Source organism: Halichondria panicea, chromosome 13 (genome assembly GCF_963675165.1).
Source record: "Halichondria panicea chromosome 13, odHalPani1.1, whole genome shotgun sequence".
In the NCBI taxonomy this organism is placed as follows: Eukaryota; Metazoa; Porifera; class Demospongiae; order Suberitida; family Halichondriidae; genus Halichondria; species Halichondria panicea.
Window position 1 is genome coordinate 3,517,083 of NC_087389.1, and position 22,172 is coordinate 3,539,254.

The 22,172-nt window shown below is 40.3% G+C and overlaps 4 protein-coding genes and 1 long non-coding RNA gene across 12 annotated transcripts; 3 read left to right on the plus strand and 2 right to left on the minus strand.

The window, feature by feature from the left end:
• Window positions 1-983: 983 nt before the first annotated feature.
• LOC135346442 (uncharacterized) lies at window positions 984-6,177 on the minus strand. The gene is given in 9 exon segments (XM_064544062.1): window positions 984-1,190; window positions 1,482-3,119; window positions 3,527-3,808; window positions 3,892-4,017; window positions 5,338-5,505; window positions 5,619-5,650; window positions 5,652-5,753; window positions 5,869-5,923; window positions 6,105-6,177. Coding segments are annotated over 7 exon segments (606 nt in total). The 3' UTR covers window positions 984-1,190; window positions 1,482-3,119; window positions 3,527-3,758.
• Window positions 6,178-6,702: 525 nt separating this feature from the next.
• Window positions 6,703-9,293, minus strand: LOC135346699 (uncharacterized). The gene is made up of 2 exons (XR_010398096.1): window positions 9,070-9,293; window positions 6,703-7,258 (listed from the first exon to the last, which is right to left on the minus strand). It is a non-coding gene; the product is annotated as an uncharacterized LOC135346699 (long non-coding RNA).
• Window positions 6,752-7,726, plus strand: LOC135346698 (uncharacterized). Its single transcript, XM_064544408.1, has 3 exons — window positions 6,752-7,127; window positions 7,181-7,282; window positions 7,335-7,726. Exons 1-3 carry the CDS (start codon window positions 6,752-6,754, stop codon window positions 7,613-7,615), a joined length of 759 nt encoding a protein of 252 aa, XP_064400478.1. The 3' UTR covers window positions 7,616-7,726.
• A 42-nt stretch (window positions 9,294-9,335) lies between the features above and the next one.
• Window positions 9,336-14,202, plus strand: LOC135346696 (uncharacterized). Its single transcript, XM_064544407.1, has 12 exons — window positions 9,336-9,543; window positions 9,610-9,706; window positions 9,873-9,927; window positions 10,020-10,171; window positions 10,612-10,779; window positions 10,992-11,118; window positions 11,764-12,237; window positions 12,381-12,487; window positions 12,754-12,845; window positions 13,082-13,182; window positions 13,718-13,879; window positions 13,952-14,202. The coding sequence occupies exons 1-12, from the start codon at window positions 9,400-9,402 to the stop codon at window positions 14,136-14,138; spliced, it is 1,866 nt and encodes a 621-aa protein (XP_064400477.1). The 5' UTR covers window positions 9,336-9,399; the 3' UTR covers window positions 14,139-14,202.
• A 54-nt stretch (window positions 14,203-14,256) lies between these two features.
• LOC135346700 (uncharacterized) lies at window positions 14,257-21,872 on the plus strand. Of its 8 annotated transcripts, none has more exons than XM_064544409.1 (12): window positions 14,257-14,393; window positions 14,557-14,647; window positions 14,699-14,753; window positions 16,247-16,398; window positions 16,652-16,819; window positions 17,665-17,791; window positions 17,932-18,222; window positions 18,357-18,466; window positions 18,562-18,653; window positions 19,001-19,101; window positions 19,293-19,454; window positions 21,657-21,871. In XM_064544409.1, exons 1-12 carry the CDS (start codon window positions 14,301-14,303, stop codon window positions 21,844-21,846), a joined length of 1,632 nt encoding a protein of 543 aa, XP_064400479.1. In that variant the 5' UTR covers window positions 14,257-14,300; the 3' UTR covers window positions 21,847-21,871. The 8 variants fall into 8 exon arrangements, 7 of the variants coding, with proteins under 7 accessions (XP_064400479.1, XP_064400480.1, XP_064400484.1 ...); XM_064544410.1 differs by having other exon boundaries at window positions 17,935-18,222; window positions 21,657-21,870; XM_064544413.1 differs by having other exon boundaries at window positions 14,264-14,502.
• The last annotated feature ends 300 nt before the right edge of the window (window positions 21,873-22,172 follow it).

The window sequence follows — 22,172 nt, forward strand, 5'->3', positions numbered from 1 at the left end:
TAAATATTTGCATGATAGCAGGTAATTCTTATTAACGAACACTTTTCGTGGACTTAATTTTCGTGTAGAATTCCAACCCACGAAATCCGCGAAAATTAAGCCCCTCGAAAATTTCGCGCTATACGGTATTTGGTCTAATCCCCTCGTAGCCATGGGTATTAGACCAGTATCCAACTGTAAGTCCCCTATAGGTAGAGAAACAATTTCACAAGTGTAATCCCCCAATAGCGTGGGAGGGGGGGGGGTGAGGCATTAGTTTGACAAGTGCATTACGTACTCTGTAGATTATTATATAGATTATATAATTCCTAACTGACTCTAGTAACTGCATGGTTTTGTCTGTTATTCGGATTTGTCCTTATTGGGAGGTTATAATTATATCGTGCATATAAGCCTGTGTTGGTGTGTTTAATAATTAGACAATAAATATACATTATGATGAACTGAATCAGTATTACATGTAGCCATGGTCTTTAGGAACAGGTTAACACAAATTGACATATTTTATAGTTGGAAAATGTAAGTGGACTGTCGTCACATGACTAAACGGTGAACTGCATGCAGCAGACTGAATCTGAACTGCGCATGCACACATGACAAAGTCCTCTTGCTAAGATATGTAACAGTTACTGCAGACCTGTACTGAGTTCTCTTTCAAGCAGCAACACATCCAAATTGCTGATATAGGCATTATCTTAGAAAAGAATTAAACTCAAACTGCTGTGGGCCTATCTAAAACTACACCCTTTGTCCCCGTTATAGAAGGTTATATATATTCTGCACTAAAATGACTTAATTGTCCGTTGGTCTGGAGTTTAGAGGTGTCCCTCTAGTGATATATAATTTATTAACACCAGTAGCTCCCCCACAAAACAAGAATCCCTCACTATTCAGGGTTGAAGTACACTAGTAAAAGCAGTGGGTACAATAAGGCATGCTGTCTGTTATTTAGAGAATCCATTATAAATAGGTTCCACTGTATGTAACAGTTTTGTGATAAAACTCTTTAATCACAACTCTTCTGTTTATTGATGCTAACAGGCAGACAAGCTGCTACAAACACACACACCACAAACACAAGTCCAAAGAGGAGGAAGACGAGTCTATAGTCTAGTGGGTAGCCCAGTCCAGCAGCTGTCGCTGACAGACTCACAGAGAACAGCTTGCCAGACAACAAAGCAGAAATGCCTCTGTACATAAAGAAAATGAGTCTAAAAAAACGTCATAAGGACCACTTATTTTCGTAGCAAGCAAAATTTTATATGATGCATTAGCCTATATGATGCATTAGCCTCCTTCGCAGGCATTCCTTTTTCACTTCTATTCACTAAGAAGAGGATATCTCCTTTTTGGTTCCTTCTTCTTTCTTTGTTCCTCCAATTTGTCCCGTATTTTATCTTATTAAACTACCGGTATTGTGACAAGAACAAAAAAAGAACGGCCTGCGAAGGAGGCTACACAATCATACAGCAACACCATACCTTCCAAATGCAGCTGTTGTAAGTCCGATTCCATTTACTTTTCCTAGTTTGTCAAAGGTCACAGAGTTATTGATGAAAATCACCAAACAGTTAAACCCCAGGGAGAAGCATACTTGCATTACAAGTAGGACAGAGCACACCAAGAGCCACAGCGCCCATTTCCTGCGTGGTTGAATTGCTTTTATTAGCTCACACCAGTCTCAGCACCATGCAGCTATATATTTAATAGCGATGGATGAAAAGCCATAGCCATGCATTTAGAGAACAATAGAAGAAACTGTAAATATAGCAGTTTTTATCCTTCAACTGCCTGGAAATGTGCTCAGCAAGAAACTGTACAATAATCTACAATACAAGCTTACGTACGTGATGTTAAGGTAGGAGCATCATGGAAGGAACGAGAACGATTGATTGTTCATAGAAAACACTCAAAACGCCAAGCTTTTTTTCTAGCTATGTGTAAATTGAGAAGTATACATCATCATGACTTACCGTGTATAGCTGGTTATTTTTGAGGCACTAATTAATGTTTAAGGTTTTCGAGGATTGAGCTCAAATCTCGAAAATTGGTTTACTTCCGGTATTGGGATTTTAGGCTCGAGCTCTTCCCCCTTTGCTCGCTGAATCCTTGTTAGTTTCTTTTCCTCCGCTTATTGATATGCTTAAAGTCAGCGTGAAACCTCTCTACTGTAGGGGTGTAGTCATTTGAACCTCTATCCTCGAAAATAAAATTCGTGAAATGTTTAGCATGATTGAGCAATCCGCGAAAATTTAGTGCCTCGAAAATAACCAGCTATAATAGATGCCTGGAAATTGTTGCGGGTGCAAATTTTTGCTATTTGGCTCCAGAGTCTTCAACAGAAATGTGTGTGGGTTCTAGTATTCGCGGTTCAATGCCAGGAAACCACACCCACCAATAGCTTTACTAGTGCGTGGGAGTTTATCCACTGTCTTCGAAAACTGCGAAATTTTACGCCTCACAGGAATTTCCCGCTATTCTGTACTCTGTAATTTAGTTTTTCTTCTAAATGTATAAACAATTGATAACATTATTAGACTGTTGTCATATGAACGGAGGAAAATGAGCGAATGGACACGAAGCAGAATTATGCATGCAGGCCTCTACGTGACAGATTTCTACGAGACATACACATAGTCTATAGCTCACCAGTGGAAAGAGAACCAGTGTGATTGGTATCAAGAGGACTGTGGACACAGATAACGTGACACCAATCTCGTTGAGACTGAATCCTAACCCTCCTGTGCAGGCACAGAAAAATTGTGGTTGTGTAAATTTGAGAAAGCAACACCATTAAACGTATACACACAACACACTATAATAAGTACTTACACATGTACACGTTTATACACAATCAACAGGCAACTCTCAATTGTTACTCACAGTGAAGAAAAGACCCCTACACCTCCTGGCTCTACATTTCAACAAGAACCTCCAAAACAATAAATTAAAACACTTAGCTATAGAAAAGGTGACCTATATTTTTACATGTAGGTGAGAAAGGTCATTCTTACCATGAGGTGATGTTCTGGCCCAAACAGAGTAAATTTCGTTAAATCCAAAATCTATAGAAGAAAAGGCAGAATAGCAGAGAAGAGAGAGCCCAGTCCGGCTTGTTCCTACAATAATTATACATTATATACATGTTAAAGCTCCTGTAACTTTTAACAGCCAGATTCAAGGACTGCATCACTTCTAATATTGAGTTCATGCAATTTCATTAATGGCCATGTTTTGATCATAATTATGGACAGTAACAACAATTATGCATGCAATTCAATACGTATTATACCTACTATTATAGACGGGTAGTAATTTCAGTCTATTTTTAGGGTGCTAATTTTGGCGGATTTGTACATAGCAAATTCATTAGCACAATAATTTATCTTCTGAGATTCCTATGAGATTCCTAATTTAGCGTTAATTACAAATTACAAAATTACAAAATGAGATTCCTATGAGATTCCTAATTTAGCGTTAATTACAAATTCGCTAAAATTAGTACCCGTTTATAATAGGTACTCACCATATCAAAGTGAAAATGTTTTTCACAGAACTCTTTAACCAATGTGCTGCTTTGATGGACCAACGCTTCAGCGGATTTTGTCTCCGTACCAAAGAATCCTCTCCGATAAGTTTCTCTCGATCATTTTGATCTTCCGTGGGTGTCTCATCAGCATAAACTTGGGCAGAAACTGAATTATTCTCATCTTGGCTGAATTTATCGGGTTCTAACTCAAGGCTAGCATTAGACACTGTCACTTCTGAAGTATCCGATGTCTGTGCCAAACTTTGACTGATTTCACTTCTAAAAATCATGGAGCGAAAATAATAATTTATTATTACTGTGATCTAGCTGACAATTAGTGTTACTCGTGTGTGGCTGTTTACCGTTAGTTCCTAATGTTTCAGGTAGAATGAGCGCAGCCAGTAACGCAGACAATGCACTAAAGAAGGCACTCAACAGACACGGTGGAGAGTAGGGAAACTTTTCCAGAAAATCTTTGACCACATGATCTAAATAATTATCATGGATAGATGTACGTGTGCCTATAGAATAATCGTATACAGTAGACTCTCATTAATCTGGCGACCCTTGGGACAGTGCAGCTTGGCCGGAATAGCGAGGTGGCATTTCAGAAAATAGTCGCGGCTAAAAAAATGAACCTACCTCAAAATCTAATGACTAATTTTGTGGTTCTGTCTCGAGGATAATAAATCATTGTGCCCTCCATACCCAATTTGAAACGTCATATCCGGCCGTAATAATAAAAACCTAGTTTGGGGCACCCAGTACTGGCCAGTATACAGAATAGCTGCATTTCAGGACGAGTTTTGTTTAGTAAACATCTAGCTAGCAATCTGTGCCAAACCAAATGGCCAGCCGTACTTCAGAGAGCCGAAATAGCAAGAGTCTACTGTAGATCTACTGTAGGTGAGGATAGCCAAATTAATATTTCGCCAATCTTTGAATCTGTCACACAAAATCAACTAAATCAACTAGAGCACTGAGTGCAAACCCTCAGCTGGTGAAGTGGTAATAAAGAAACCAAAGGAGTGCTGAGCTGTCTAGCGCAGCAACTCAGGAGCACTGAACCAGACTGGAGGCATGCTGAAACATTTAGGAACAGAGTTTTAGTGCACGGTACATGAGACATGCACTGTGGACTAGGATCACAGTAATGAAGCCCTGGAGTCTTAGAGAAGTATGGCTCCTAGAGTCCTAGATCCACTGCATGGATCCATCCTACAAACCAGTCACAATTCTAGCTTTCTACTTTAGTGACCCTTTTCCATTGTTCCTGGTACGGAATCACCTCATCTGCAAGTAAGTGCCTCGAATAAAGGCCACAGTGTGTAGCGCTCAATGTGCATCTGCCACTATTATTAGTTTTAACTTATTGTGTGAAGGCTATCCATGCTGTAAACGCAGTGCCATGGAATCCAAGTAAGTAGACTCATGTGTCACAAACAAACAAACAAACCAACAGACTACTATACCTGTGGCTGCCCACGCGCGCTTCAGGTAACAATGCATGTGCAGTAACATCCCTAACCACCACGCAATTTCACTAATTTATTGACAAAGGACCTCCGAATAGGAAAAGCTGCAGATGCTAAGTATCTATACAGCTACTGCTAGTGCTTCAGTGCTTCCACTTATTAGGTATAAATTGGACCAAAATTCCCAAATTGTGGACCCAAAGTGTTCTAAGTTTCAAAAGAAAAAATTGCGATATGCAACACAGGATTTGTAAACCATTGTAGTATACACCCTAGGGTGAGCTCAATGATTCATAAAAATGCATGTGTACGTACAGCCAATAATGTACTTACTGTCAATGGTAAGGTTGTACTGTCCAATGGGGTCAGAGATAGCCCCAGAGACGGCTGGTCCCAGGATGATACCTAGCCCAAAAGATGTTCCTAGCAAAGCAACACCTAGCGATTGATTAGAATCATCTGATGATTCAGAGATGACAGCCTTACAAGCACCAACAACACCTGAGGAGCGAGCAAAAGAGGCAGTTTACAGATAAAGTATATATGAAACTGAATAACTGATCGAATACGTTTCTTAAATTCCATTCAACAGACTTAACTGACAATTTGCTCACCATTAAACAATCCGACAAGAAATCTCGGAACTAACACTGAAGCCAAAGACAACTGACGCAAGCCCCACCAATAACATGCTAGATATAATCACTGGTTTTCTGCCTTTGTTGTCAGCTATACCACCCCACACATAGCTGCATGCATGTGGATCAATGTTGACCGATAATTATACATACACAGAATCCATAACCTAGATAGATTTAGGTAGTCTAATTAGTGTAACCCATCAATAGAGATGCACACAATTACCTTGCAAACATCCTTCCAAAAAATGGGGCTGAAGCAATAATACCAGCATACGTTCCTGACAAATAATTATGCCTTGCGGTGTAGATCTAGATGTCGTAGTTCAATCCCATTTCAAAGGAAGGAGTTTCTCTGCAGTTATTTTATAGATCTTTGATTCTAAACAGTTTGTAGTAAGACGACAACTTTTCTTGAAACTAGAACAATGTGTGACAAAATGGATACTAACTAGTTTTTACCAATTAGCTCCTCTCTCTCAGTTAGCCAGGGCAGGAGAAACTCCACCATGAACGGTAGAAAAGGAAAAGTCATGGTAAAAACTGAAGGCACTGCTAAACTAGTGGAACAAAGAGAAGAGAAAAGCATATTCACAATAACATCTATAGTGACATGTATAACCATAAAAAGAGGTCTATCTACTGTCACAGTGCAGAGATATAGAACTTACAAAACATACGAAGACTGCCACATATATTTTCAGCAACCTCTTATGCAGGCAGCTTGGTAAACATTTCTTTACAGAACAACACTGTGGTGCAGAATTAGAAATAGACATCTAGATCTAGTCTCATGAATCAGCCGCACCTTTGGTGTCACCAAAGGTGCGGCTGATTCATGAGACTAATCTAGATCTAGCTCTCTGGACATGTTTTAAGCCCTGTTTACACACAGCATCTAATGCGCATTGTAAAGCGCATTACTACTAACGAGGTCTAGTCTAAACGCACTAATGCGCTATCAAAACCGGCTTACGTAAACCGCCTACCTGATGTGGTTTGAAGCCGGATCAATGCGGTTTAGACAGTAGTGTAAACAGCTGCAAGCGCATTAAAGGAATGCAAAGAATTCATTTGTGGCATAAGAAGTCCTATAAGAAGAGAAGACAATGAACAGAGGCACATACTGGAGTGACAATGAAATGAAGGCACTAATAGCTATCTGGGGAGCTAGTGACTTGCAGCAGCAACTGGACGGAGCTGTAAGAAATAAAGTAATTTACGAAAAAATAGCACAAGAAATGAAGAAAAAGGAATATGAAAGAGACTGGACGCAATGTAGGATAAAAATTAAAAACTTAAAAACAAACTACAAAAAAGTAAAGGATAGCAATAACAAGACTGGGGAAAGGAGGAAAACATGTAAGTTTTATGACGAGCTGGATAGGATTCTGGGGCACCGACCAGCCTCCGCTCCATCTTTCCTCGTTGACACAAGCTCTGAGATGGAGGAAAGGGTGGATGAGATTGTGGAGGATACAGACGGTACAATAATTATAATGATACACTTGATACTTATCTTAAATTTATTAACACAGATGGCAGTCAAATTCAGCCACAGTTTCCAGTGGAGAGTGCCGGTGCTATGGCCAATACTGAAGGAGAAGCCAGTACCTCTGAAAAGGAGAAAACAGATGAATGTAAGTTCATAGAAAACATACAAGTGCACACACTTAAAATCTACACACACAGGTGCTCCCCCTAAAACAAAAAACCCCAGAAAAAACAAGACAGAAAAGGCTATGGAGAGGCAGACGGAGACATTCTTAAGCTACCAGAGAGAAGCAGAGGAAAGATTTGAAAAAAGAGAGGAAGAAAGATGGGATAAAGAGAGAAAATTAGAAGACGTGAGAAGAAAGGAGGAACAGGCACACCAACTACAGATGATGCAAATGCTTGGACAGATGATACAGCAGCCAAGACAGTACTTCCCGCCACCATCACAATCATTTAACCAAGACTCGAATTACTAACTTCAATCATCAAACGTTATAATTATAATCATAGTATTACAGTCCTTATTACATATAATTATACGTCACATTAATATCATGTACTGAAATATTGTGTTAATGCACTCCTTATCTGGTCACCACTAATATCTACTGAGTCAGATGCCGACTGTCTAATCATACTAAATGATGAGTCACTCTCAATCCACTCGTCATCAAATGATTCCCCTCGAAGTTCACAGATGTTGTGCAAAACACAGCAAGCTGAGACAATGTTAGGTATATCACAAATATTGGTGTCATTACGCTTCATCAAACATCTCCATCGAGCCTTCAAACGACCATACGCATGCTCAACAACCACTCGAGCTTTACTAAGGCGATAGTTGAAAGTCTTCTGTTCAAGGGTGAGACGTCCTGTGTCGGGATAGGCCTTCATGAGCCACTTTAAAAGTGGATATGCCGGATCACCTAGAATCACGAGTGGAATTTCACACTGCTCTATCATCTCCGTCAAAGTGGGTACCAATGATCCTTCTTGACCTTTTCTGAACAGTGAGGAATTGGAGAAAACTCTTGCATCGTGGACTCGTCCTGGCCAGCCAACGTAAATGTCCATGAAAAGACCATTGTGATCGACCAATCCTTGGAGAATGATAGAATGCCAACCTTTTCTGTTGTAATAGTCGGCTGGGCACTCTTGTGGTGAGATTATAGGTATATGTGTACCGTCAATTGCTCCAACGCACTGTGGAAACCCCAATTTCTCTTTAAACCCAGCCACCACTTGCTTCAATGCATCACCACAAGGCATACGGATATACTTAGGAAGTAGATGGTCAACAATGCACATACACACATCTTTGGTTATGAGGCAAACCGATGCTTTAGAGACACCAAACAAATGGCTAATCGTTCTAAAATCAGAATTGGTGGAGAGAAACCATAGAGCGATAGAAACCCTTTTTTGGAGTGGAATGGCTTTCCTCATCGAGGTATTTCTTTTTTCAATAGATTTTAATTCCTGGCAGACGAATAAAAACGTCTCTCGGCTCATTCGGAAATTGTGCATCCAGTCTTGATGGGTAAACGTTTCCATTACAACCCGCTCCCACCACTGAGAACTTCTTTCTCTTGTCCAGATAGTTCTTGGTGTTGAGGACATTCTGGCTGTTGCTAAAGACATTGTCATAGCAAACAGCAAACGTTCTTGAGCCTGTCTCTCATAAAAACGAGTTCTTCTTCTTGCTGAATTCTTTTTACTTTTAATTACAGCTTGTTGTCTAAGCATAGTACTTCTTGTCATCATTAAATAACCAACAGATACAATAACAACATCCATAATAGCAAGCAAAGCAAAGCATATAGGCTTATGAGCAGGATTTGGTAACTTAGCAATGAATAGGCCTTACTATATAGGCATGCTCAGAACACAGGAGGCCTCAGGCATTAGATCTACTATCATACTGACTTACTTTATTATTGTGAGCCATTAGATCACTCCAAACTGTTACATAAGGTCCTCTTTCCAAGATTCTTACTTCTTTTCCAATTGAAGCACTTTGCAAGAGGTTACTAATCCGGTTCAGACTGTTTACACAGCATAAAACCACAACTGGCTTCGTGGCTGTGTAAACACACTAATGCGCATTATCTAATCTGGATTACAATGCGCATTACTTTGCGTGTAAACAGGGCTTTAGACGATGGGCTGTATAAGATCGTCAAAATAACTGGCGCAAAATAATTATGTTTATCACACGACCTTTGACAGCAAAATTTTTGTTGATGAGATTTTAAGAAAGATGGCTGGATGCTGCTCATCCTTATTCAGCTGCTTCAGGAGCAGATCTCCAAGATGTACAGCCTGTGGGCCAAACTGCAGGACCAAGATTCCCAAAATCCCAAGGAAAATAGCAAAGATATACTTTGCAGCTTTTCTAGCAATGGTGAGTTTGAGTGGATGTCAAATGTACATTAATTCCTCATCTGTTACTTTACCCACGTACACACAGTTTAGTAGTGCATTTTCCATCACGATGATGTTCCCTTTCTTACCATTCATGGTAGAGTTCCTGTTACCATGGCTACTCGAGAACGAGACTCAAGTTGGTGAGCTCCTCAGAGTTACTGATCAATAGTATAAAGCCTTGCCCAAGACCTAGTGTATGGGCCGGGATAATGGAAGATAAAAGTAGATCAAATTACCGAATTCCTAGGGTTTGCTCTGTAAAGTAAAGGTTTAGATTGACTGTTCTAATTTCTCTCCTTCTCATAGCCACGTATGCTGGTATTATTGCCTCAGCCATGTTCGTTGGGAGAACGATTGGGAGGTACGTGGTTACTATGTACTCGGCCTGAGCTGCAAGACAATGTATACTGTCTGATTGTGTATTCTAGACCTACATGTAGGTAATCTCCACAGTTACATATGGGGTGCTATATCGGATCGCAAAGGACGGAAGCCTGTCATTATTGTTGGGCTGCTTCTAGTAGGTCTCTCGTCAAGCATATTCGGACTCAGTGTCAACTTTGCCATGGCTGTCATCTTTAGATTCCTGGTGGGACTGACTAATGGTAAATAGTTCCGTATAACCTCGTGTGTGTATCTTAAAATACACTGCATGAGCTTAAAAAAAGGCTTTAAATCTTTCACCAGTGAAATGGACATGTGCAACTTGATTATTAATACCGTATTACTAGAATGTTTTGTGAGTGAAAACTATGTTCTGACAAGGATTATGATTTGGTATATAGGTTTTTGCGAAGTGATTAAAATTTGCTATGTTTGATGCTCGCTTATGTTATTTAGCATTGGCATCTCCACTGAGGCATCAGCACCGGGCCAGCGGTGCTTTTTATTTTTTTAAGCAAGACAGCTAGGCCATGAAATGGTTAACTAGCGAACGCAACTAGTAAGTGACCTTCAGGGTAGCCTCGTTCCTGGCCCGACTTTAGTACATAGTCTTAGTCCCAACTTGTTCGATTATATTATATTTAAATACATGTACTATCAGGTTCGGTAGGTGCTATCAAAGCGGTAGTGTCTGAGGTGTCTGATGACTCAACTCAAGCGTTTGGTGTGACTATTCTGGGAGCCTCATGGGGGCTAGGTATCATCCTGGGACCAGCCGTCTCTGGGTCTATCTCTGACCCCATTGGACAGTACAACCTTACCATTGACAGTGAGGTTTTAGTGAATGCAGATGGGCTTTGCTTTTCTTTGTACCTAGATTTCCATGCGCTAGAAACTATTTAGTCGTATGTTTGAAATTCATAACTAGCTAACAATACTAGATCCCATCTTGTGTCACAGGGATATCTAAATTTGCAATGTTTTGATGTAGTGACTGCAAATGAATGAATCCTACATGTATACTCATGTATACTCATGCAGACTATGTTGTAAGAGAGTTTCTAACTCGGTTTCCCTACTCTCTGCCATGCCTGGTCAATCTGCTGCTGTGCGTCGTGTCAGCAGTCGTCTACTTTTTTATGGTCCCAGAAACACTAGGCTTGAAGAGGTAAGCAATGTATATACTGTATAAAGCGAAACTTTCGAGGGGCTTGTAATTTTCGCTGTTTTCGTGGGTTAGCAATCTCACACGAAAATTGTTCAAATTATCCGCTATAATGTGCAAAGATTAATAGTGTGGCCTGGGAATGCTTCCGGTAAGCAGTCAACCCACGAAATTTATTCAAGGCCGTTCAACGAAATTTAAGTACCCCCAAAACTTTCACGCAATACGGTATGTGCATTAGAGCCTTAAAACAGGCACCTCTAGAAAACACATTTTTGGACATGGAGGTGTTGCTAGTATGATTTGGCCGAGGAGAAAAAACAGTTCAAAATTCACAGATTTGCAATAGCACCAGGAGGAGGAGGGGCCTCAACCATGTGGCATTTATATTGCAGTTAGCCTATAGGGGTGATTGTTATAATTATACACTGTAGGTAACCACTGTATAGCATGTACCTTAGTAACTGACACAAGGCTACCACATAATTATCTGTAGTTAATGTGGACCACGATGATTTAGTGAGGAAACATTTAGAGCTTTTATTTTGCCATGTGCGCTTAAAGTGAGCTTCCTAATGTACTTGTTTTGTACATACGTGCATGTATTGCTGATTTTGTTCCAAGTCACCTGTATTTTTTGTCTTGCAGAAATCTGAAGAGAAGTGAGATATCAAAAAAAGACATTGAAATGACTACGAACAAGGACAACTCCAAAGTGACATCTGACACTCAATTTGATGATTCTGAGTCAGCTGCTCTGATTGTGAATGAAGTCCTGCAAGACTCTTCTGAGCAACTAGCAGAGCATTCTATCTCAAGTGCTGACTGTGAAAACGGAATTGTATCGAGCACTCTCGACAAAGATTCAATAGCTTTAACTACAGACGGTTTACCTGTTGAGAATGTTTCAAATTCAGAAAAGACAGCGAGTAGCAGTCATGACTGTAATAATGAAAGTATAGAAGAAGTTTCTGAAAACACAGAACGCGAGGAGCTAAGTGATGCAGCCTCTAGTGAGTCGAGTGGTGATGAAGTAGTTGTTCGTGGAAGACTAAGCTGGGGCACTAACGTTAGGGGGAAGTCAATCAAGATTTCTCTCAGAAATCATTGCCTCTATCTATGGTAAGACTGTGTAAAATTGAATGTACCTGCTGAATTTTATCAACCTTGGGTTGTCTTCTCGTTCGCTTCAGGTAAATCCTGGCTGTAGTAACATGTATTCTATATGGCCTTCGTGTGATAACTGTGTACTATCTTCCACCCAGGGATCGAAATGTGTCTCTTTCACTGCTAATGTATTGCACATTTTCCTTCGCTCTGATCGGATGGAATGAAGTGTTTCCAGTCTGGGCAAAAACTTCACCACACCTTGGTAAACATATTTAGATGGATGCTACGTGGTGATTAGTACAATAAACATTATTGTAAGCAGTGCTGATTGTAAGTATATTAAGTATCCCTGTTCCCTTATGTTGAGGCACATGTGTCCTCACTAAACATTGTACCTGTATGTATATGTATGTATATAAGTAGCTCTGTTGATCTAGTAATTAACCTATTAATGTTATTTGTGGGGGAATCTGCATAATTATTATAGTGAGCCACCTGGGTTAATTTACTATAATGATCATCTTGCAGGAGGTCTTGGGTTCAGTCTGCGTGAGATTGGCCTAGCCCTCACTATAGATGGAGTCGTCTTCCTGCCATTCTCTTTATTCCTCTACCCACTGGTGCGTGAGTTACTGTGACGTGTTTACTATAAATTGTATAATTGTAGTATGCATCTGCTTTACGCTGAATTAGCCCTGCCTTTGCTCATAATTATAACCTTCTCCCTCTTGTTCGTGGTTTTGATACGTAGGCTCAAATGTGTACCAGTCACTTAATTTTATCTGGGCCCCTTTTATTGATGTGGTATTTAGCCTTCAAATCACCGTAATTTTGCCTGTTTTCTATCTCAATGCAGCTTGAGAAAAAGTTTGGCTCCATCAATGCGTGCTATGGTGCATTGATCGTGCTCATTCCATTCACCATGCTCATCCCAAATATCCATTACTTGAGTCCATGGTAAGAATTACAACAGTCATGGAAACCATAGAAGTCATACATGTAGCTCGTCCCAGCCTTAGGCTTGTATGACCTAGAGAAGCAGTTAGCAAAGCTCCAAGACTACTATAACAGTCAGGAATTTATGAGGGGAATTGACTCATCAGCATTTATGTGCATCTCAACTACATGTAAGACCACCTCACTAACGGCTGTTCCCCAATGGTGTCTGTTTCATGTAGCTCATTTTGATGTTAATGTAAGCACTGTAATAATTTTCTGCTGGTTCAGGGTGTGGTTGTCTGTCTTGAGAGGTTATTTTCAATTTCTAAAACTGATAGGGGACTATAAATCTGCTCGTTATACAGAGTAGAGAGGTGGCCGTTCTTGAGAGGTTGCTCTACATTGAAGTCTATGTAGTTTCAATCCAGACCTCAGTCCTCGACTGTTTCATGCAGGTGGTTATTAATGGAGGTTCCACTGTATATGTAACTGTTGCAAGCCATTTTGTACTTTTAAAACTAGACAACACTCTCCTATATCCTTGTTCTTTCAGGAGAGGTCTGTTGTGGTTCGTGCTGTGTCTAACACTGATCATTAACCAAATATGCATTGGGGTCGCTGTGAGTTGTAGTATTCTCTTCATCAACAATTCTGTCACCTTTGACAAGCTTGGAACCATCAATGGCCTAGCCACCTCTCTCACCTCATTTGGAAGGTAATTAACTAGTACTACTACCAACTACGTACCACGATCCCTGGATTTAATCACTTATTCCTCCTACTATAGGTCGTTGGCTCCAGTGGTGGCAGGAGGTATGTTTTCCCTCAGTTTGTCTGCTACTATGAATGGCTATGGATACCCTATCGACTACAGATTTGTCTTTCTCATGTTCGGACTAACCTATCTCTTGTGTGTGTTGTTTGTCGCTTGTCTGCCTGTTAGCATCAATAAACAAAAAATAATAGAAGACTGATCTTTATCTATTTATTTGTTCTATGATTATAGAAAGACCGACCTTTATTTATGATTGACCTTTATCTGTTTCTATGATTACCGGTATTGGAATTTAGTATGATTCATACTATGAATGACCCTTTACCGGATGATAAAGAGGCGCTAGGCACTAGCTGGAGAAATGGGGAAATTCAGGCAGTATGTGCAGCTATGCTCATCCAGGCTACCCTCTAAGAGGCTATTGAAGATCTACCTAACAGTATCTTTTTGCAATGTATGCTGCACGAATGTTGATGGTTTCAAGTTATCTATGTTGTTATATAGACAAGCTTTCGTCAGAGCATAATCGATAATGTCACTCAAGTTTACTCGCAGAGCAAACAGTAACTTTATTGTGTTATGTTTGTTCGAAAGTCATTCGTTCTTTTTTTCCACAGTTCTGTGCAGTGTATAATCTATCCATGCTTTTTCCCTTCCTACCATTCATGGTCGAGTCACTGCTTCCCTGGCTACCAGAGAACTCAGTTGGTATGACATGTTTTTGGATCTGTATGTGCATGTACTTGTTTGTCTTTGTAGCAACGTATGCTGGTATTGTTGTTTCTGCTGTACTGTTTGGTCGGATATGTGGAAGGTTAGAACAATCCTTACCTGTTAATTAGGTTTGTGTAATTAGTTGCAACGTGTTTCTAGTTGGCCAAGATAGTCTACCATAATTATTACTGTGATGTTTTGCGAGCATTGAACTTAATTTGCACGGGTTGATCAATTCGATAATCGCAAAGCCTAAATTAGTACTGGTAAATTCTTGCCAGAACGCAATTGCAAAGGGTCAATTTTTCTGCTGATTTGACTTATTTGCAAAAGTTTTTCACCCACAAAACATTGATACATGCCGGTTACCCAGTTTCCTCTTTGACTTAGTTTCCTGTTTGACAGGCCACGTTGCAAAAGTGGTGGATTTGAGGCTAGGGAAATGGAACCTTATAATTGGACACTTATATTTATTCCTGATATTTTTCTGGGCGAGCAGTTCCCATTTTAAGTATCTTGACGATCACTCGTGTTGAGAGCAATATTCCAGGCACCAATAGCTTTATTGCTAGCCTTGTTTCCAGGGCGATATAGCTATATGCTTGTTTTGTGCACGTGAGGTGCACTAGCTGTAATGACTGCTCCAATTATACAGGGACAATTAAATAAGCTGTTTGATTAAAGTAATTGCTTCCATAATTTATGGCAAGCCAAACCCATCACAATTAAAATCCAACGTGAATCGTTGTGACGCCATGATATACGATGGAATATACGATCGTGGAATGATGTTATGACATTGTAACGCTAAAAACACTCCCCCTAGCTATTATAGTAGATTCAATCATGCCCACGCAATCGAACACATTGAACACCATTTTCTTTTGCATGGCCCCCCCCCCATGCATGTGAGTGTAAGACTTGACATGACGATCGAATATGACAACATGATTTACGATGTCATAGAAGATTGTCCCACGACGGTATATATTCCATCGGAAATTACTATATCAAGGCGTCATTCCGAGCGAAGCGAGGTCACATCGAGATTTTGGATAAAAAAGGGCGCCAGACACTTCAATCGAACTAGTGGCTCTGGTTGCTGCAGACTGTAACGGTTTGACTTCAAAGTTGGAGGACATGTTAGTGATTGTACTGACGAGGACACTTAGCTCCATTCTTCTACAGCTCAGAAGGTCCTTTTTGAAGCGTTCTGCTCATAAGCTAGACAATGGTTCTTAAATTGACGATTCGTGACAATTCGATCCTTCATTCCAGTTCCGCCCAGCTACCTCTGACACACCCCAACATTATTGAATGTCAGAGCTGAACAGAGTGATGAATAATGCATAGCGAGGTTGCACTCTAATGTATCCCTAGTATAACGATCCACATTGGATTTTAGATCACATAGTTTTGATAGGCTTGGCTTGCCATACTTCCAGAGGCTGGAACCATTTTACCGCTGACCAGAAACACATTTGCAACTAATACAGACCTCCATTAAATTATGTTGGCTTGCTGTGAATATCTCATTGGGACAGTTCTGTGGTTAGCATTATATTACACTCAAGCCTGTCGTTTCTTTTGTAGCTATTTATGGGGTGCTCTGGCCGATTACAAAGGTCGAAAACCGACAATTATTGGCAGTATTTTGCTGGTTGGGCTGTCAGCATTCGTTTTTGGATTCTCTGTTAATTATGGGATGGCAATTGCTTTTCGATTTGCTTCTGGTCTTTGTAACGGTGAGCCTGCCATCCATACCATTAACAGATATCTGAAACTGCATGACACTGTAAACCACTGTGGTGTACATTGTAGTTGACTCCATCTTAATATACCTAACTGCTTTCAGATTGACCACAGTCTTTTATAGAGGAAATTTTAATATATGACTGGGCATAATTTTGAGCATATCTACGTGATCCCAAAACCTATTGGCTACTAGAAATGCACTAGCTTAGCAACAGCCTACATATGTATTGGTTTGCTGTGTAGGTGTAATCCCGATATCAAAGGCAATAGTATCTGAAGTGTCCGACGACTCAAACCAGTCTTTTGGAGTGGCTCTGTTGGGTACAGCCTGGGGGCTTGCTTTGGTTGTGGGACCAGCTGTGTCTGCAGCCATCTCTGACCCCATCGGACAGTACAACGTAACTGTGGAGAGTGAGTTCATGTGTATAAAATGTAATGTCAGATTGATTGAGGACATATCAGTGAACAGCCTCTGTTGGCGCATACTAAACAGTACAGTGCATGTAAGACCATTAAATTGTTATTCTAAACCCTATACCATATAGAAACTGGATTATTACGCTTACTTGATTATAAGCGTATTTTTATTTTAAGCACATGCTCAACTGAAGGTTTTTATACTCGAATTGAAGCGCTTTTCCAGTTTTAGGAAGGATAATTATTAGCAGACTTGATTCGGCTAATTTCGTTTATCTATGAGCTAGCTATAGGTTTGTACAGTGCATGTAGCTATAATAATCTGGACGGACTCTCTGGGCACGCTGTTACATTGTCGAGAGAATGTAATACATAGACGAGGTGGACTTGGAACCTTTTTGTTCCAATTCATGGTCAATATGAATGTTTCATTTCAATGTGTAAAATGAACTGTAAAATGAACTCTAACATAGATCCAGTTGGGTTGCTTGTTTGCTCACTTTCTAGGTAGCTATCGGGTCATCTTTCGTCACAGAGAAATCCGGTTACTGGGTGGAGCGTATAGAGCTCTGCTGTTGACCCCATGAGCGCATGCGCTAATAGCTAATAATCGGTATATAGTTGGCTGGTTATTGGGCTCTAGCAAGCATTTGGATATAATTATTAATGAGGTCGTATATATTGTATGGTACGTATCTGTGATTTGAATTAGCGTGGCGTACCTTAGGCTATGTTGGCTTTACCCATCACCATGCATGCAGGTTTGATGTTTAAACCATGCAGTAAATAAATTTACTAAAGCTATACATGTATGTACAGGTTTTCTTCCCTCCATATAGGTGAGACAGTGAGAGAGTTCTTGTCTCAGTTCCCCTACTCTCCACCGTGTATGTTGACAACTCTACTGTGTGCTGTCTCTGCAGTACTGTCATTGCTGCTGTTGCCTGAAACTCTTGCAACTGGCAAGTAAGTTGCTAAGACGGTTGCTTCCAGAACATACTGTTTTATCAGTGCTCACCAGACTCAGTTTAATTGGAATGTTACTGTAAAGGTTCATCAATATACTTAACGTTTAATGCTTGATACATGCACATCTCATGCGCAAGAAGAAAGCAAACAATCAACAAAGTCGATAGATGTCCTAACTCACAAATCAACGCTACGAATACACCAACTACTGAAGCTGCTGATGTGTCCAACTGCCAAATTCAGTATGGCAACACTGAAGACAATTGTGACGAACATAGTGTTCAAAACGGGGAAGACCCTGAGCAAGCTGGGTTAATTGAGCCAGCAATCATAGGCAAAAAGACTCGTAGGACTGGTTTCAAACAGAGGACAAAGGATTTCGGAACTTGGTTCAAGAATTATGTGAAGAGAGTTTGTGTTCTAGTGCTGTAAGTGCTACAGGAACTAATTATGTAGTAATGCGATTTACATGTGACTAGTTTTCACCAATAAACTTGACTTCTAAACCTAGCAACTGTTGTGTGATTTTACTTGTTGATTTTTCCTGTTTCGATTCATGCAGTTGTGACAGGGCTACTGGACTCTCTATTCTCGTTTATGTCCTGTTTTCAAGTGTAGATGTTAGTTTCAATGATATCTACTCCATTTGGGCAAAAACATCACCACATCTCGGTAAATATCTGCATTAGGTAATGGCGTTGCACTAAATAATAGATTTGCAAAAAGGTTGTAGCTTGCTGCTGTGAATTGCTTTGTTGTATTCATAGGTGGACTTGGGCTTAGTCTCAATGAGATTGGGGTAACGTTGACCATTTCTGGAGTGGCCATTGTACCATCTTCATTGATCCTCTTTCCACTGGTATGTTTGTCCAATATGGCACAACAGTGAGTGTATTAATTGCTATACCGTATATAGCGCGAAATTTTCGAGGTACTTAAATTTCGTGGAATGGCCTCTAAGAAGTATTTCGTTGAATAAATTTCGTGGGTGACTGCTTACCAGAAGTATTCCTAGGCCACGCCTTTAATTTTGCACGTTATAGCAGATAATTCGAACAATTTTCGTGGAATTAATTTTCGTGTAGGATTGCTAACCTACGAAAACAGCTAAAGTTAAGCCCCTCGAAAATGTCGAGCTATACAGTAGAGTCTATTAAATTCTTTGTATTGCTATTTTGACTGGTATTACATGTACTTTCTTCGCAGTTAGAGAGGAAGTTTGGTCTGTTGAGATTGTATTACCTACTTTTGGTGATTTTAATTCCTGCAATGATGCTCCTGCCAAATGTCCATTACTTCTACAACATGTAGGTTATTGCTCTTCTATAGTTAATGTGTGGCAGATCTAGATCATTGCATCCTTCCTAATTCTAAGAATAAGTCACTCAATTCTCTGCTGTAACAGCTAGAGGACAGTGCACCATAATAACTATAGATAGTGCACAGTTTTAGAAGATATACCTGTTGTGTAGTACCTAGTCTATTCTTATACATGTAGGAAATCGGTGCTGTGGCTACTAGTGTCCTCCGTCTTGATTGTGATTCAGAGTTGTTTGACGATGATCTTCAATTGTGTGGCAACTTTCATCAATAACTCTGTACTCTTTGTGAACCTGGGAACAGTTAATGGGATTGGTTCTTCTTGTTCATCGTTATCAAGGTGAATAGACTAAAGTCTACTTCGGCCCCAGAAGTTATGTGATAAATTATGACTAATTCATTTAGCTATGAGAAATAATTATGCCAGGGACTTTCTGTATGACTTTTAGCTGGTTGAAGCTTATAGCTGTAAAGTATAATTGTAGATAGAAGCGCTCTTTAACAAAGAATCCGATGGTATAATTGAATTTCAGTGAAGTATGAACAAGTTTGACAACAGTATGACAGTCAAACCATAGATAGAAGAGAAAGGGATTGGCAACGGAGTGCACTTCCGGTACCATCCGTGTTTCGCCTCGAGGCTTACTTCTAACGTGGGAGTCTAAACATGAATAATTCATGAGAATTGTTTTTGCCGTTTGTAAAAAAGTCTACAAGCAGTTCTACTGCTAAACATCAACTTCACCTCATTTGTGTGGCGATTTGGGACATAGCACACTACTTAGTAACACAACTTTAGCTATATCATAGGTGCTATAGGAACATAAGCATGAAAAAGCCTCTGACAGAGGCTCTGTGTACCATCTAGCTACTTCACGAAAATCAAGATTGTATTTTATTCATTTCTAAATGATACCTACCATCAGGGGCATGTCTTTAAGTGTTGGAGGGGTCTTTGAGAAGTAGGCATTAGACACAATAAGTTTCCCGAGTTTTCGCGGGAGTTTTAGAGCGAAACACGGATGGTTTCAGGCCCATCTATTTGTGTACATTCAATGTAAAAGCATTACGTGAACTGCCCCCGTTGCCAATCCATTTCTCTTCTATACAGAGGAGGTACGACAGGTGCGGTGCAGCTCAGGCAATTAACAATAATTATCCGCCCACGCACCGCCCACGTCGTATGTTTTTGCTGAGAGTAATCAGAGGCTAATTATTTGAGCTGCACCGCGCCTGTCGTACCTCCTCTGTCTTCTATCTACGGTCAAACCTAGTCTCGAGGCCAGACTCCTCCCAGGGAGAGAGTCTGGCAAACAGAGTCACTTTTATTGGTTTTCAGACAGTCAAAAAATGGGCGTGGCGGAAATGCCAGACCCTCTCCCTGGCACATGTCAGATCACGTGCAAGTGGTTTTGACCAATTGAATGGGTTTGACCCAGAGGAGGTCCGACAGGTGCGGTGCAGCTCAAGTAATTAGCCTCTGATTACTCTCAGCAGAAACATACGACGTGGGCGAATAATTATTGTTCAATCAGAGGCTAATTGCCTGAGCTGCACCGCGCCTGTCGTACCTCCTCTGAGGTCAAACCAGGAGCACATTACAGAAGGAGCGTCTAACTGTGCATGGGTTCGAAAATCGCATCTCGTGTGCTTTCCTAAACGCCGCATTGCCTTATAAGAAAAGTGTGTAAGTGGTGTATAAATTACAAACCGCGGTCAGCCTGTGAATATCATTATAAACGGATTTTTGTATGTAGTGCAGCAGCAGGAGAGCTAGCTAGGTTGAGCCAGAAAGAGCTAAAATGAATAGCTAGATCTTTGATGGATGTTGGTATACATCATGGAAGAGACTGGTGAGGTACAGAAAGTTCTAAAATAGGAGCATATCCAGTCACTTTGTACATAGAAAGTTTGCTAACTTAGACTAACACATACTAGGCGTTTTGTTTTTGCAGTAGGGAGTCTTACTGGGGTTCTTAGAAGAGAGAGCTTACTACCAGGCCTATAGCTAACTAGCTAGCTGTAGCTTTTCACTTTTATTGACCTATGCTTGGTAAAAGTGCACCGTCAGCTCAATTAGCACTCGCCCGCAGACCCACTTAGTGGTTTTGCATATAAGGTCATGCTTTGCAAACTTCCACGAGATGCGATTCCCGAGGTAAGACGCTCCTTCTGTAATGTGCTCCTGGTCAAACTCAACACAAACAGACACTACCTTGACCTTTTTACATCTCTGTAACAGGTGTTGATTAAAATTCATATCTTTTTTATTTTTTATTACCTATAATCATTGAGGGGACACTATGCAGCAAATAAACACACTCAATAATTATAACTGAGTTGTTGGAACCCTACATGCATTATACATACGCACACATGCACACACATAATCATAGTTATGCACATTTATGCGTCTGGTGACTGCACAACATTAGTGAAGTCATAGTGAAACAGCTCTGCACAGTTATGGAAATGCTTTTCAAGTACTGTACATGTAGTAGTATAGTGAAAAATGTTTCCTCATTTAAGCTGTATCATGCAGGGCTCTTTCTGCTCTATTGTCTGGCAAGCTGTTCTCTGTGAGTCTGTCGGCGACAGCTGCTGGACTGGGCTACCCACTAGACTATAGACTCGTCTTCCTCCTCTTTGGACTTGTGTTTGTGGTGTGTGTGTTTGTAGCAGCTTGTCTGCCTGTTAGCATCAATAAACAGAAAATTTGTCATTTAAATTAATGGATTGATCACAAAACTGTACATGTACATGTACTCATTTTGTCAACACACTGACCTCTCATCAGAACGAGTACAAGATACTATAGAGTGGTTAGGAATTCAGTAATCTACAAAGTAATGCACTTGTCAAACATAAACTAATCCCCATCGGCACCGGCCTGACGTACCCCCAGTATAAACTTGTAGATCTAAGAGGTAAACTAATGCTCAAGGCAAGGATGATGGATTGCTATGCTGAGTTACTGGCTATAAAATACTAGATCTAGATGGGCGTGCCCCTCCCCAGCCCCAGCCATAAAATAAAACTTTTATGGCTTGAGACGGGC